Source organism: Neopelma chrysocephalum, unplaced genomic scaffold (genome assembly GCF_003984885.1).
Source record: "Neopelma chrysocephalum unplaced genomic scaffold, ASM398488v2 Primary Assembly neopelma1_25, whole genome shotgun sequence".
Taxonomy (NCBI): domain Eukaryota; kingdom Metazoa; phylum Chordata; class Aves; order Passeriformes; family Pipridae; genus Neopelma; species Neopelma chrysocephalum.
This window is the reverse complement of record NW_020897694.1, coordinates 29,964,815-29,979,452: the sequence shown is the minus strand read 5'-3', so window position 1 is coordinate 29,979,452 and position 14,638 is coordinate 29,964,815. Positions and strand designations below refer to the sequence as shown.

Sequence of the window (14,638 nt, the reverse complement as noted above, 5' to 3'; positions counted from 1 at the left end):
TTCCCTTTCTGTCAGCTGTTCCAGGCTCCTGCCATGCCTTCCTCACAACTGTTCTGCCACTCTCCTGGATAGTTCATCTCCCTACCTCTGCAGTTTAGCAGCTCAGAACTCCATGGCGTTGTTCAAAGAGAAACAAAGCACCTGACCGAAAATGCATAACAAGCAACTTTGGCATTATGTATAAAAAATAATGAAGTTAAAAAGTGACTGATACAAATTCTACATCTGTACAGCTTCTGTGATCTACAGATTCTGTGACATGAATTGCAGCACTGACTCATATTTAAAATTAAAAAAACCCCAAACTACCTGTATTCATAGTTTCTGACCTTTTAATAAACTCCGGCTGAAATATCTGCTTTGAAAGAACCAATACACATTTAAACCACTTTTTTCCCTTACAACAACCTAGCTCTTCTGTGCTACTTCTGCCCTCTTACCACTGTGAGACAGACTACACCAGATGACAGCAAATTATATACCAAACACCTTATCCTATTATGCTCTTGCTTTCTTCCCCTGCTTACCCTCCAGAGTTCTTTCACTTCAGACCCATTACAAAGATCTTACATCCAGCTGTGCCACACTAGCACATCCCAAAATAATCCACCTTTAATCTCTCAAGATTTCTCTTGACCCAGCTAATGACAGAAGTGGTGGTGTAAGAAAGAGCAGGTACAACCTGGAGATTATAAGAACACAGTATCTCCATGGAGCTACCCCTAAATACCTATGGGTTGAGAGATTTCATGTGATGACAGTAGCCAAGGTAAAGAAAGGTGAGGTGCTATAATTATGGCAGAATTTGGCTGTCAAATAAGGTATTTTCCAACTCTAAGGCAACAGTTTTAAGAAGCAAATTATGCATTTTAATATACTGAGATACATTAAAATGGAAAAAAAATGTGAAAACACAAGAGTAGATGGAAATCCTGTATAGCTAGCAAACTGTGAAAAAACCCACACACATGGCATTAAAAACTCAAAAATTCTAGTATTATTTAATCCAGAAAAAAAATTGCATGAGTTTAAATATTTAAAACTTTGAAGTGAAACTAACAAGGGAAATTACCATCTTCTTTTTTAATTAACTGAAAACAAGAAATGAAATTATGTAACTATCAAGGCTTTTAAATTTACTATTTACTAAAAACTTCCTTTTGATACTCTAATTCCATATCAATTGTAATTACACCTGGGGAAAAAAATCCTAAATATTAATATTTTACTACTAATAAGTTGGGAAATATAAGATTATAGAATTTAAAAAATACCCCAATCAAATAACAACGAAGCTTCAAAGTAAAAATGAAATCATAGATGGAAATGCTTTTCTACTTATTTTTCAGCTCTCAGGAATGTATTTTTTAAGAGGAAAAGGAGCTTTTTCCAGAAGCACCAGAATTTAGTCCTCCTAAATAACAAAGTGAGTGGACTAATGACCTTAATTTAGTACAAGCATTAAAAATCTTGTGCTCTTATTACTTCGGGAGCTTAAAAAAAATGAGATGGAGCAATACAATAATGAATTGGAGAAAATTATTTCATTATACCATATTATATAATTCCTTAATTCCACGCAATCCACCATAATGAATTGTTCTCATAAAATATTGCATATTGCATTTTATAGCACTGATGAGTCAATATAGCTGAATAGGAATAAAATTCTGCAGATGAAATTGGTATTTCTTCAGGCAACCAAGCTGCTAAAAACAGGTTCTGTTATAGCGATTTACCAAGGAGAAAACTCAGTTTAGTGTAAATATTTTAAAAACTCATTTATACTTATGACTTCAAAATAAGTAGTTCTGCCTCTTCCCTCTGCTATTTTCCAGGTCAGGTTTGGTACATCCAATATATAATGTAGTAATAAAAAAATTATGATACATTTTTTAATCAGAACCTGTTGCACCATATGAATTTATAAGCTTCAGCACACAATTGTAGCCAAGTTGCTACAGGAATCATGCCAGTTAGAAACTCACCTACCTGGTCAGGGTCTAAAAGGTCTGATTATCAACTTCCTCAGTTACCTGTTGCAGGAGCTTCCCAAGACTAGGGACAAACAAGTGTGGCCAGGGTCTATGACTCTGGAATTCCTGCCATGCTGGTTTCACCCTATCCATTACACTGCTGTTACTTGCAAAGTGATCTATCAGAAAGATGTTTCCGCCTGATTTATTTTTGGTACTCATTAGATTAAGTCTGAATTTCAAAACAAGAAAGTCTTCCTTCAAGAAAAATAAGGCAAGTCAATCAAATTAATTAGAAGAAATTACCTTTAAGTGAGATTTGATTTTGTGCGGTGACTTAAGGAATGTTTTGCTAACAGTACATAAACTTAGTAAAAATATCTACCTATTAAAAAAAAAAAGCACCAGTTGTGAAAGATATCAAGGAGCTAAAATTTCTGCTCAAAGTAAAAAGTGAGGTTAACTATATATAGATTGCACCAGTTTACTGAAATCAAGAATAACACCAGTTCTAAACATTGTTAGAGCAGAAAATTCTAAAAATTACATGGCAGAACTGTGATAAAAACATCCTACAGAGATGCCTACAGAACCACTAGTTCATACTCTCTGCATGACCTGAAGTGCTTCCTTTGCCTACAGACTTGATAACAACAACGAACAATAATGTCTGCATGTAAATATACGCTAAATACAGCCGAAATAGACATTCAGTGTGCCACACTGGACATTAGCTACATGGAAACAGACCCCCAGGACCCTGAACATCTCATCAGCTGGACCAGCACAGCTGGATTGATGCTGAAACCAGGACTGACATCGCCTCAGCTGGATGAACGCTGGAACCAGGACTGGTTCTCTCTTTTCCCTTTCTTTTCCTTTTTCTTTTTTTCTTTCTTTCTTTAATTCATGTCTCTCTAATTCCTCTCTTCCCTTTCACCCCTTATCCAAAACGCACTGCTGTGTGCTTATGTAGTAGGTGTAGGAACTAACACAACAACTTCCACACCAAGTGTGTAATTTACTAATAAAACTTTGTTTGTTTGCGGGCCCGTTATGTTGTTGGTTTCGATCAAATAAGCATTTACGAATCTTAGGTGCTTCCTTCTCTTTAAAGGATGGGTCGCCATAGTGATTCAACAGTGGCATCAGAAAAAATAATTTTCACAATTGGGGGGGGGGGCTAACTGTTTTTTCGTAACTTCCTGATAGATTCCTTGTGTCCCCTATGTCAAAGCAAAAAAAACCACCAGACTGAAAAAAAAAAGAAAATCAGCTAAAGAAAAAGATGTCAACGACCCCGCTCGGCGCCCGGCCGCGCTGCCCGCGGGTTGCCCGCACGTCGGACACCCCACGGCCCAAGGGCCCGGCTGGCCGGAGCTCCCCGTCCGAGTGGAGCTTCCCATTGGCTGCCGAACATTGTCGAGTGCTCTCGGCCTTCTCCGCCGCGTCGCCGGAGGCGGCGGAAGGGGGGGAGCGGCTCGATCGCGGAGCGGTGCATTGTGGGGCGGGAGAGGAGAGTCGCTGCTGAGCCAGGGCCGCCATCTTGGCTGCGTCCGGACTTGCTCCTGCTCCTGGGGCCTGTTCCTTCTCCTTGCAGCTCAAAGCGGTGGGAAGGAACAGAACGAGGGGCTATATCGGGGGGTGCTGATGCGTGCAGAGCCTCCTTGCACCTCTCCCGGGCGCCGCTAGCGAAAGGGGCGGGGGTGGTCGAGCGGTCGTCGGCGCGGCTTCTCCTCTCCGCCGGGATGGGTCGGTCCCGCAGTCGGAGCTCGTCCCGCTCTAAGCACACCAAGAGCTCCAAGCACAACAAGAAGAACCGGAGCCGATCGCGGTCTCGCTCCCGGGAAAAGGAGCGGGCGCGTAAGCGCTCCAAGTCCCGGGAGAGCAAGCGGAACCGGCGCCGGGAGTCCCGCTCCCGTTCGCGCTCCAACACGGCCCCCTCCTCCCGCCGCGACCGGGAGCGGGACCGCGACCGCGCCTCCTCCCCCCCAGACCGCATCGACATCTTCGGGCGCACGGTGAGCAAGCGCAGCAGCCTGGACGAAAAGCAGAAGCGGGAGGAGGAGGAGAAAAAAGCGGAGTTCGAGCGGCAGCGGAAAATGTGAGCTCCGGGCCTGGGCTGGGGGTTAGGGGGGAGGTGAGGGATGGGGGACGAAGGGGGGTGGTCTATGCCCTGGTGCCTTTCTCTCCGCGCCTTCCTCCTGCGAGAGGGCCGCCTGGCGCTGGGGTACAGGCGTTCGGGCCTTCGCTGAGGCCTAATGAGAGCCGGTTTTCCCGCCATCCGCCCCTTTCCCAAAGCCCGGCTCCCTCAGGTGCGTTCGGAGCCGCCCACTCGGGGGCGAGCCCCCCGCACGCCGCCTCCCCAGCGCCGGCTCTGCCGCTTCCCATCCGCCGGCGCTGCTCTCGCTCCTGCGCTGCTCCCAAACTTCCCTGTGCGGCGAGGCCGCGGCGCCCGAGGCTTTGTGCTGCACCGCCCGCCCCTCCCCGCCCTGGCGTGGGGCTTCTTGTACGTCGAGCGGAGACATCTGGAGTTGCTCGGCTGAGGGTTTCAAGAAGCACTGTGAAGCTATTATATTAACACTGAGGGATTATTTTCTTGGCAAATGGGACAGTGACAGCCGGTGACTTGTTTTGTTTGAAACCTTGTCCCTTTTCAGTTTACGTTGTGGGGAGTGTGGTTATTTGTTGAGTCTGCAGAGATAAATTCTGTTTTAATAAACGTTGGGTATGCACTGATGTTTAGCAGCGTAATAAGTTATGAAACAGACCTTTAAGCAGCACAGAGGAGAATGGATTGAACAGTTGTGATCAGCTGATTCTTCTTTGAATACTACCCTTGCTCATTGGACCACCTAGGCTAGAAATAGCACTTGTTTGTATGAGTGAAGTCAAGTACTCCTGTTAATTTTCAGATGGAACTTTGAGTTTTATTTCAGCACTATCGTTCTCATGAAATATTAGTTGACGTTCAGAAGGCTGAGTGAGCCCGAGTTATCACTTTCGTGTTTGTTTGTTGATAATCTTCTTTGCTACCGTGAGATTTTGACAGCAGTGTTGTCAAAAACTTCCACAGTAACACAAACACAGGTTAAAATTGAAGGGTCTGAAGGGTTTGGAGGTACTGATCCTAATTTTGTGGTTTATAATTTTAGTCAGTACCTAAATTAAAAAAAATATTCCATCCATATCTTCAGTGATGAATTGGAATGCGCTTAACAATTTGAGAATATAGCGAATAGTTTATTTTAGTGTTTCACAGCTGGTTTAGTTCATATATAAGTAAATTTTCTATTTAAGTTAGTTTTGAAATTTTAAAATGCTCATGAAGTCTGTATAGGAGTCATGTGACATTTGAGCAATATTTGCTACAGAATACTAGACTTTTGAGGAAGAATCAATGTTGGAAAAGATTGGGTATGAAATTTTCATACTTCTGGAATACCCTTTAATTTAAAAAAAAAAGCAATAAAACCTAATATAGTAGAAAAGTGTGGTATTTGAGTAAGTCATCTGTAAATTGTGTTACCTATTTAGTGTAGACTCATGTTATTGAAGGAAAGGAGTACTTCCTTGCTGACTGAATAAATGAGTGGACAGTTCATATATTGAAAGTTACTTTCTTCTTCTTGTGTCTGTTCAAATCTTAATACATAACCTAACTTCTGTTCTTTCCTATAATGCTCATTTTCTATAAAGGCCTTGCAAGTATGACTTTTTTTCCCTCGGAAGTTTGCTGACATGTAAATGGTTTCTTTTCTGCAGATTTCATAAAATTAGTCTTCAAGAAGTAAATGGATCATACTAAAAATAGTTTTTTACTTTAATGACTTATCTTTTGCTCTGGAATCATCAGTAGGCCAGGATGATAAAGTTATACCTCTGTATGAAATACTGTAAGTTCATGTGATTAAAAAAAAAATGGTACAAACTACAGAATAAATCATTGAGATTTATATCTGTGTTTATAATTTAATTTCCTTGATGAGGTCAAAGGCATTGTAATATTATCATTGCCTATAAGTGTTGAAAAACACATTTGATTGGTTTAATTAAATTTAAATGGAATTTGTTGGGGTGAGAAGAATGAAACATTTGCAGGCACAGTGAGTACATCATCCATTGCTGAGGATACTTGAAAATTTATTTCAGACATGAATGTCATGGGTATTTTTGTAACTATGCACTGTCTTTATTCAATTAGTTAACTTTTGTTCTGGATTTCCCAATGTTAAACATAAACCTATGATAGTTGAATAAAACACAAGAATATGAACTTTCTGACCATTTCTTTCTCTAGGACAGCCTCTTAGGTACGCTAAGCAGTATTGGTGAAGGACAGTGAGAGTATTCGTTGCTGAATAAAACCTCATAAGAGGAAATGAAAACCTTTTAAAATAAAAGGATATTTAGTATATAAAGGATGTTTAAAAAATTGTCCAAAAAGGGTTGTGGCTTGGCAGAGATACTACTGTATCAGAATGGGGGTGTTGCATTTTTCTGGATGGTGATAGTGGTCTAGGTTTTTTGTTTGCTTTTTGTTGTCTGTTTTTTTCTGAAAAAATCACCTCAAGGTATTTTGTGTCAATTTTGGAAAAGTGAATACTGGCCTAATGTGCCCCCAGGTAAGATGGCTGTCTCTTGAGGAATATAAGAATAAAATTTGTGTTCTCAGGCCGAATGATTGAGTTGAGGGTTCCAAAATTTTTTACTGAAGTTAACTTACTTGAGTACACTTCTGAAAAGATGACACGTGAAAAGGGGGAATTGGGAGCCTTTCAGCTCTGTATTTCCCATGCCTATCTAGATCAGTAGTACATACTTCATCATCTCCTATTTCATCTTTGTAAATTGTACCTTGGGAAATCTAAAAGTTGGTAAATCCTGTAACTCTTTTTTTTTTAAATTAGTTGTTTTCCAAATAAGATAGATTAAGAAAGGTTTTCCAAATGAGATAGAAAAATGCAAGCGTTATGAAAATGACAGGATATGAAGATATTGCAATTGTAGTCGTTATTCTAAATCATGCATTTCTGTGGCTAACAATCCAGAAGATAAGTTTTATAAGATTGTTCTGTACTTCACAGAATACTTAAAATGGAAGTTCCATGTCAAGTTTAAAAGCAACAGTCTTCTCCCCAAAGCCCATAATAATTCCAGATAAATAGCACTATGTAAAATACAGCTATACAGTGTTCACTGCTCATCGTTGCATATGTAATTGCTGTGTTGTACTACTGATTACTACCTGGAATTTTTTTTTTTCCTGCATTGGGTAATTAAACTGCAAATTTAGCTAAACTCTTCATATCCTTAATGAAAACTTAAAACAGCAGTCAGGCTAAGTGATAACACTGCTGCTAAACAAAAATAAAGACAAGATGTTTGAAAATGTTTCCAAAACTCAGAACATGGAAAGCTGTAGTTCACAGGGATTTATTTAACGCTTGGTATTGGTATAATTTATTTTGGATAATTACAGTAGGAACAGAGTGCTGCAATAAAAAAACTTAAGGAGAGCTGAGGTACTCAAAATTTGATAGGTAAATGATTGGATAACTAGATTACAGGTATACCACTGGAATTCTAGTTAAAATATTCAAATCACAAATTTTATTGCTTCTGTCTTCTATTTTAAGTTACTAGTGATGAGTTTGGTACCTCTGAGGTGGTAACTTTAAGGCAAGATTTTACAGGATGTTACTGCTACACGTGGCTGAAAATTGAGACCATTTGAACTCCTGAAGGATGGTCAGAGTTGGGTGGGATTTGGATTTTGGGGGTCGGTTGCGGTTGTTGTTTAATGGTTTGGGGGGGGGTGTTATTTGTTGTTTTGGGTTTTTTCCCCCCTAATTATGATGAAGAAGTAGTATGATTAGGTATTCTTAATCTTAGTCTGTTAGTATATATAAAGATGCTAAGTATGGTATAGGCTGAATGGATTCCCTGTAGTAGGAACAGTGATTGTCTGAATATTCACTTTCTTTAAATGTAGGTCAAAATATTCTATATGTATATAGTCCATGGATAAGAGATAAAACTTTTCAAAAGTTATTCAGTAGCGTGGCTGATGCTGGGTATTGAAGGAGTTGATGTTTTAGTGCAAACATTCTTTATTGATTAAAAAGGTAATCCTCATGTTTGCATTTTGTAGTCGTCAACAAGAAATTGAAGAGAAACTCGTAGAGGAAGAAACTGCTCGAAGAGTGGAAGAACTTGTGGCTAAACGTGTAGAAGAAGAGTTGGAGAAAAGAAAGGATGAGATTGAGCGAGAGGTTCTCCGCAGGGTGGAGGAGGCTAAGCGCATCATGGAAAAACAGTTGCTCGAAGAACTCGAGCGACAGCGACAAGCTGAACTTGCAGCACAAAAAGCCAGAGAGGTAACGCTCGGTCGTTTGGAAAGTAGAGACAGTCCATGGCAAAACTTTCAGTGTTGGTTTGTGCCTCCTGTTCGGTTCAGAAAGAGATGGAATACAGCAAATCTAATTCCCTTCTCATATAAACTTGCATTGCTGCGAAACTTAATTTCTAGCCTATTCAGAGGAGCTCACTGATATTTAAACAGTTATTCTCCTAAAACCTGAACAAGGATACTTGATTTTTAATGGAACTGACCTACATATTTCAGAATTGTTTGAAACTTTTGCCATGGCTGCAGGATTTATCAGCAGTCCTTTCATTTTTGGGGAAGGGTATTGAAAAACCTGTAATTATGTATCCTTCATTTGTTTCATTTTGTTTACCTAGACTGTAAGAGGCTTTTGCCTTCAGTCAGGCAAAAAGCAGGGTCCAGCAGTGATCTGCAGTACCTGTCTTTAACAAATAGGTTTCTTATTCTTCATTTTAAAATGAACATTTTCCTTGAGCATACATTGGACTAATTCTGGGACTTCGAGCATAAGCCCATTCACGTCTTCATGAAGGATCTCTGTCCAAATCATTATACCCATTCTTAATAACTACTAACAACTCCTTTTTTTCTCCCTAGAAGTTATAAAAGAGCAGGTTGCCCTTGTCTGAAGTCAAGCTGAACGTGTGACTTGGGTTTTTGGGTTTTTGGATTTTTTTGTTTTGTTTTGTTTTTTTAATCAGCAGCTGGAGCAGAAGCTGAAAATGTCTTTCTGTGAGACAGTAATTTGCTACTAAAGGCTTTGATGCCTGCCTGCACCAATCATTCCAGGATCCAAAAGTTTCAAAACAAACTTCAAACTGTAAAGCAAATCTGTGCTAAATAGTCATAAGTGTTGAATGCTTTTTTCATTCTCTACCTCCTACACAGTTTATTTTAAATTAATATTTTGATTGGCTTATAGAAGTAGAGACAGTAGCGATGCAGCTTTCCCCTTCATACTAAATGTGACTTGTCAGTTACATAGTATCACTTAATTAAATGAAAAAAAAGGAATGCTGAGTTACAATAAATATTAAAAATATTAAATGATACTTTTTTTGCAAATTCAGACTTTAATATGAAAGAATTTACATTGAATTTAAATGTTCATAGTCAGAAAATTCTTCATATATAGATAGAGATTTTCATTTGATCAGATGGATGACTCTTTTTAAAAAGTATTTTTGCTATGGTTAATATCATGTGGAGAAGTCTCATCAGTTCTTTGTAACACATAATAAACCTCCATGCCTGGAGTGAAGTGTGCTAGCTAGTAGCTCGTTACTAGTCATAGTAAGAAGTTTTCATATGCTTGCTTTGTTCGTATTAACTTTTTTTTCTTACACAGACACAAACCTCTGGCTAACTTTAAATCCTCCAAATATTAAAATAATTTGGATATATATTATGTGAACTGAAACACTTCAAAAACTTTCACGCAGTCTTCATATTTGAGTTGCATAACAGAGTTCCATAAAATTCACCAAGAAAACAACAATTACAAGGCTTTATTTCCTGATCTTGCCTTCCCTGGACTCCTGAATTCCAAGTTCATGCTGCAAACGACAGTTTCAGCTGTCTTAAAATTGTCAAAATACTGAATGTTAAGTCCATTCTCCCCATGAAAGAAGCCCATAGCTCCATGAAGTATGGATTACCATTTGTATTTTTCACTAACAGTAAATGTATTTTTCTTATTAATTGTTTGCCTTAGGAATGATTTACATATTTTTGTTCCTTCTTACCATAAACATCTGCATTCCTCAGCTCAGCCTTCCTTGTATGTTGTTTCTTTATAAATGGTTGAGCTGCTGATGCAGGTATTGCCAAGCTAACAGTACAAATCATTTTAAAGAGGAAGCTGGCGCGTATGGCAGCCGAGGAGCACACTCTGCAGGACACTGGACAAGACAGTAAATATTCAACTTTTAATGCTGATTAAAGGAGTATAGGTAAAGAATACGTAGGTATACTTAATTGGTGAGACAAACTATTCACTTTATTTATATTTTCTATATTACTTTTTAATTTGGTAAATACTATCCAGTTTTTGTAGTTGTCCTTGTTGATTTGTGTGATATTAAAATTCTAGTAATAAATTGTCAGGATTCTATGATTAGGGAGGGTTTAGTTGGTTGCTGTTTGGACTGGGCGGGATGATTTAAATTGAGTAGTAGAAACCAGTTTTAGTGGCTGCACAGTTTACCATTGTGAGACAAAATAGGTGGCTGTAAAGCTGCCACTTTAAGTCAGTTCACAAAAGAATTCTGAGAAAGATTAGTGAACATGCAGAAATGAATATTTTACTTTACTAACATCTTGCCCTGTCCTCCCCTTTAGGAAGAAGAGCGTGCAAAGCGTGAGGAACTAGAGCGAATACTGGAAGAGAATAATCGAAAAATTGCAGAAGCACAAGCTAAACTGGTATGTGAAGATGTAGATAACCATTTTGTAGGGAAATACAGGTATCTCTGCTAGATTTGAAACACAGTTGAACAAATCCACGCTTTCTAGAGTTTAACTTGCCTCTTGCTGGTTGTATCAGTAGCATTGCTCTCCTTCCCCTGAGCATAAAAGACCAGATCCTTAGCACTAACACTATAGTTCGGATGCAGTTAATTTAGAGGGAAATTGCTGCCTTCAGAGTTTAAAAAGTCTGTTTTAAGTATAGCTCATGGGGAAGGTTGAAGTAAGTTTGCAGACATGTTCAGCTTCAAATGACTTCTTCTGTTTCGTTGAGCAGGACAAGTACAAACTGGATTTGAGTTGAGTATAATGTTGATGTAGAAGTGCTGAAAGGGACTTTCAGCATAAGCTTGAGATGTCTAAGTTAGAAAAGTCTAGCATATGTTGGTCTTCAAGACCATTTAATCAGTTTCAATTGCCCAGGTAATTACACCTCTTTCATGTAAAAAGGAGGCTTCTTAAAACTCTTTGCTTGAACTACACCTGCTTTAGATCTCTTTCTATTTTACCCTTTTCTCAACCTTATATGGTCGAAACAGGACATAAAGAAAATTTAAAGTATGAACTGATGTAATGAACAAAATAAACACCTTTAGAAGACCACTGGAAGAGCTGTAAGAACCATCGGTCAGTGTAAGGACTGACTAGTTACAAATCAAGTAAAGATGGGTTTGGATTAGGAGGGGTTTTTAGATGTGTTTTGGAGCAGGGACCTCTGCTTGAAGATGTGTTACTTCATTGTGCCTGCATTTTACACGTTGGGATATCTTTAGATATCTGTTGTCTTCCTTAATTAAATATAAAGTGTTGTTTGCACAGCAGTGCTGAAAAATATGGCATGTAAGCACCCAAGATTTCAATACATTAGCTGTAGAAAGTTCTCAGTGTTTCTTCTAAACTCAATTCAAATAACCATTTTATAAATAGTTTCACTGAAACAAACTATGGCATCTAGCTCAGGCAGAACTGCCTACATACCTATGCAGGATTGGACCTGTTTGGAAGCTAATATAGACTTGTAAATTGCTTTTATGACTACAAAATATGCTGGCCTAAATGTTATCATTTCCTTACATAGGCTGAAGAACAATTGAAAATTGTTGAAGAACAAAGAAAGATTCATGAGGAGAGGATGAAACTAGAACAAGAGAGACAACGTCAGCAAAAGGAAGAGCAAAAAATTATCCTGGGCAAAGGAAAGTCTAGGCCAAAACTGTCCTTCTCCCTAAAAAGCCAGGATTAAATTTCAACTCTGAACTCCTAAAAGAAAAAAAAAGAAACAAATGGAAAAAACAAAAAAAGGAAAACAAAAAAAACTTTGTATGGTAGCTTCATGTTGAAGTGTTTTTGTTTTTTTTTCTTCTCAATTTTTTTTGTCTTTTTTGAAAGTTGGAAAGTTAGCTTGTTCTAATAGGGGCTGTGCTCTGCAATTCTTATTTTTTTTTAAACTTCCATTAAGTTAAACCCTTATCAGATCATCATTGCCTTTTAGAGCATAATCTGTTTTCATCAATTTTGTTTCTGTATTGGTGATCTGAAGCAAGTCATGTCACTTCATGAATTGTGGATGATCTAATAAGGTTTTACTGACCTACTAGTCAGAGTTTGACTCTGATAATTGACAGAACTTTATACTGGGTATTGCTGACTTTTAATGTTTTTTTTTGAAGTCAGTAAATACATGAGTAAATTGCCATAGTATTACTGGACCTCTGCGGTTTATTGTTAAATCAGTGTCCTATGATACTGTCCCGTTGTTGCGCTTGATGTTCCTGATACAGGTAAGGAAATAGTTTGTCATTTCTGCTATGAATACATAGAGAGCAGTATTGTCTCTGTTAGATTTGTTTTTATTACATTGACAGCATTCAACCAGCGTTCCCCATTGTGTAAATAAACCAATTTGCTGAATAAAGTGAAAGTCTTAAATTCATATGTTTAAGTAAATTTTTTTAGTACACTTCTATAAACAGCTATAAGAGTGACAATTCACTTTATTAAATTCAAGACTATAGTGGTATTTTTTTAAATTTTGCTTTAAACTATTGTGGCTTCTCCTACTTATAATGCAAAATTACACACAGTAAAAAAATCCCTGCAGTTGTGAATGTTTTTGATGGCTTCTGCTGTTTTTATGAATGTTGGTTTTTATTCTGACAGAGACTTATTTCAGCTGTAGTATCATGTTTAAACGGCTGTTCGGCTTACTGCACCCAGACCGGTACTTCGATATCTAATCCCCTTCAGTTCACCTCATAATATAGTATATTGTATAAGTTAAGGTCATTACCAAATAATGAATCTGATGGATCCTCAAGGATTTAAAAATGGAAGTTTTTTCTCCCAAAGGACTGGACTGGCTAGTATACTTGAAGTGACAAACAGAAAGTGAGACTCTGTCTAAATATATTGTTTTAGCCAGAAAGCAACTGTTATTCATATACAGATCTTGAATATTATCCATTTATATATACAGGTTTTATTTTGAAAAATGAAACTACAGATTGAAAACTATATATATAAATCCCCTTTTTGTATATAATTCTTCTACCAAAACCTGGATTACTATAGCTTGTCCAGTTCTAAAACTTTCTTTTCCTGTCAGCGTGCAACATCTGTAGTAACCATAAAATGAAAGTTACCAGTAGTTGCCTGAGTATTTGAATGTCACTGGACAAAGTCAGAAGTAATTCCTGATATTCCCAAAGGGTCTGTTTCTGTAGATTTGGCAAATTAAATATGGGAGCAAGTTGAGTGTGCCACTGAAAGCAGTATTCAACGTGCTTTGTATGAAACTGGGGCTTGGGGGCCAGACTGATGTGTATCACTTTGTCCAGCATGTCAAGAAAATGTGAAGACGGTAAAATACCTACACTATTATTGTACTTAAATTTGCCTATATATTGTATTACAAAAGAAGGTTAAAAGTTGCTTAATGCATAAAAACAAAAGCTGAAGCCAAATAAATCATGTACGTGACCTGTTGGCAGGAGCAGGCTGTATTTAAAGATCAACTGATACCTGTATTTCTAAAACAGAAAACATCCCCTGTTCCCTTATGAGAAACAAGCTATTAAAAGTCAATACTCAAAACAGACCTATGCAGTTTCATTTCCTCTTCTAAAAGCAAGAAGCTTAGTAATCATGTGTGCAGCTGTGGTATCAAGCATTTTGTTCTGCATCACATAATTTGCTGCTAAATAGCAACTTTTGTTCTCCGCATATAACATTGTGTAGGCTTAGATGTTACAAGGTTATTTTCCATCACACCTCTAGGGCTATCTTGGACAAAATGCTCATTCCTAATGAGATTGCCCATTCTGCCTTTCCTCATTTCACTACCTGTTTCTCTTTCCCCTGCCCTCAAAAAACGGAAAAGCAGCTAGGTTTTTGGTTTTGCTTTTTTTGTTTTCGGGGTTTTTTTCCCTCTTGTGGTAGAAGTTCAGTTGGTGGAATCTCCGTCTCTGCTGTCCTAAAGCATTCTGTGTTTTTGAGATAGTTCTTTGTAGGTTCAGTGTGGGCGAATGTTACATTTGCATTGCACTGTGGTTTTCTTTCTTTTTAAAATTATTGTAGGACTTCAGGGATACTGATTTCTAGGAAAGTAGAGGTGTGCACAGTTTGGGAGGGGGATAAATTGACATTTGATTGGGAGAACTTGGCATGTTCTTATATTCCCATGGAACTTCATGCCTGTTTAGGCTGACATTTATGTGGCGTTTAAACTGTGAGCTCCCTGCGTGCATCTTCAAGAGGATATTGACCTGCCTAGAGAAACTGCTATTGGTGAATGTGTTGGGTGTTT

General features: G+C 38.2%; 1 protein-coding gene across 2 annotated transcripts; it reads left to right on the top strand.

Annotated features, from left to right (window-relative positions):
- The first annotated feature begins 3,472 nt into the window (after positions 1–3,472).
- On the top strand, positions 3,473–13,928 carry ARGLU1 (arginine and glutamate rich 1). 2 transcript variants are annotated; one of them, XR_003532855.1, is made up of 4 exons: positions 3,473–4,080; positions 8,131–10,280; positions 10,708–10,791; positions 11,912–13,928. XR_003532855.1 is itself a non-coding variant. In XM_027674730.1 (4 exons), the coding sequence occupies exons 1-4, from the start codon at positions 3,725–3,727 to the stop codon at positions 12,074–12,076; spliced, it is 831 nt and encodes a 276-aa protein (XP_027530531.1). In that variant the 5' UTR covers positions 3,474–3,724; the 3' UTR covers positions 12,077–13,928. The 2 variants fall into 2 exon arrangements, 1 of the variants encoding a protein (XP_027530531.1); XM_027674730.1 differs by having other exon boundaries at positions 3,474–4,080; positions 8,131–8,356.
- Positions 13,929–14,638: the final 710 nt, after the last annotated feature.

Coding starts and splice junctions, on each gene's coding strand:
- ARGLU1 (XM_027674730.1), top strand. CDS start 3,725: ATGGGTCGGTCCCGCAGTCGGAGCTCGTCCCGCTCTAAGCACACCAAG. Junction 4,081..8,130: donor TTCGAGCGGCAGCGGAAAAT/GTGAGCTCCGGG, acceptor TGCATTTTGTAG/TCGTCAACAAGAAATTGAAG. Junction 10,792..11,911: donor CAGAAGCACAAGCTAAACTG/GTATGTGAAGAT, acceptor TTCCTTACATAG/GCTGAAGAACAATTGAAAAT.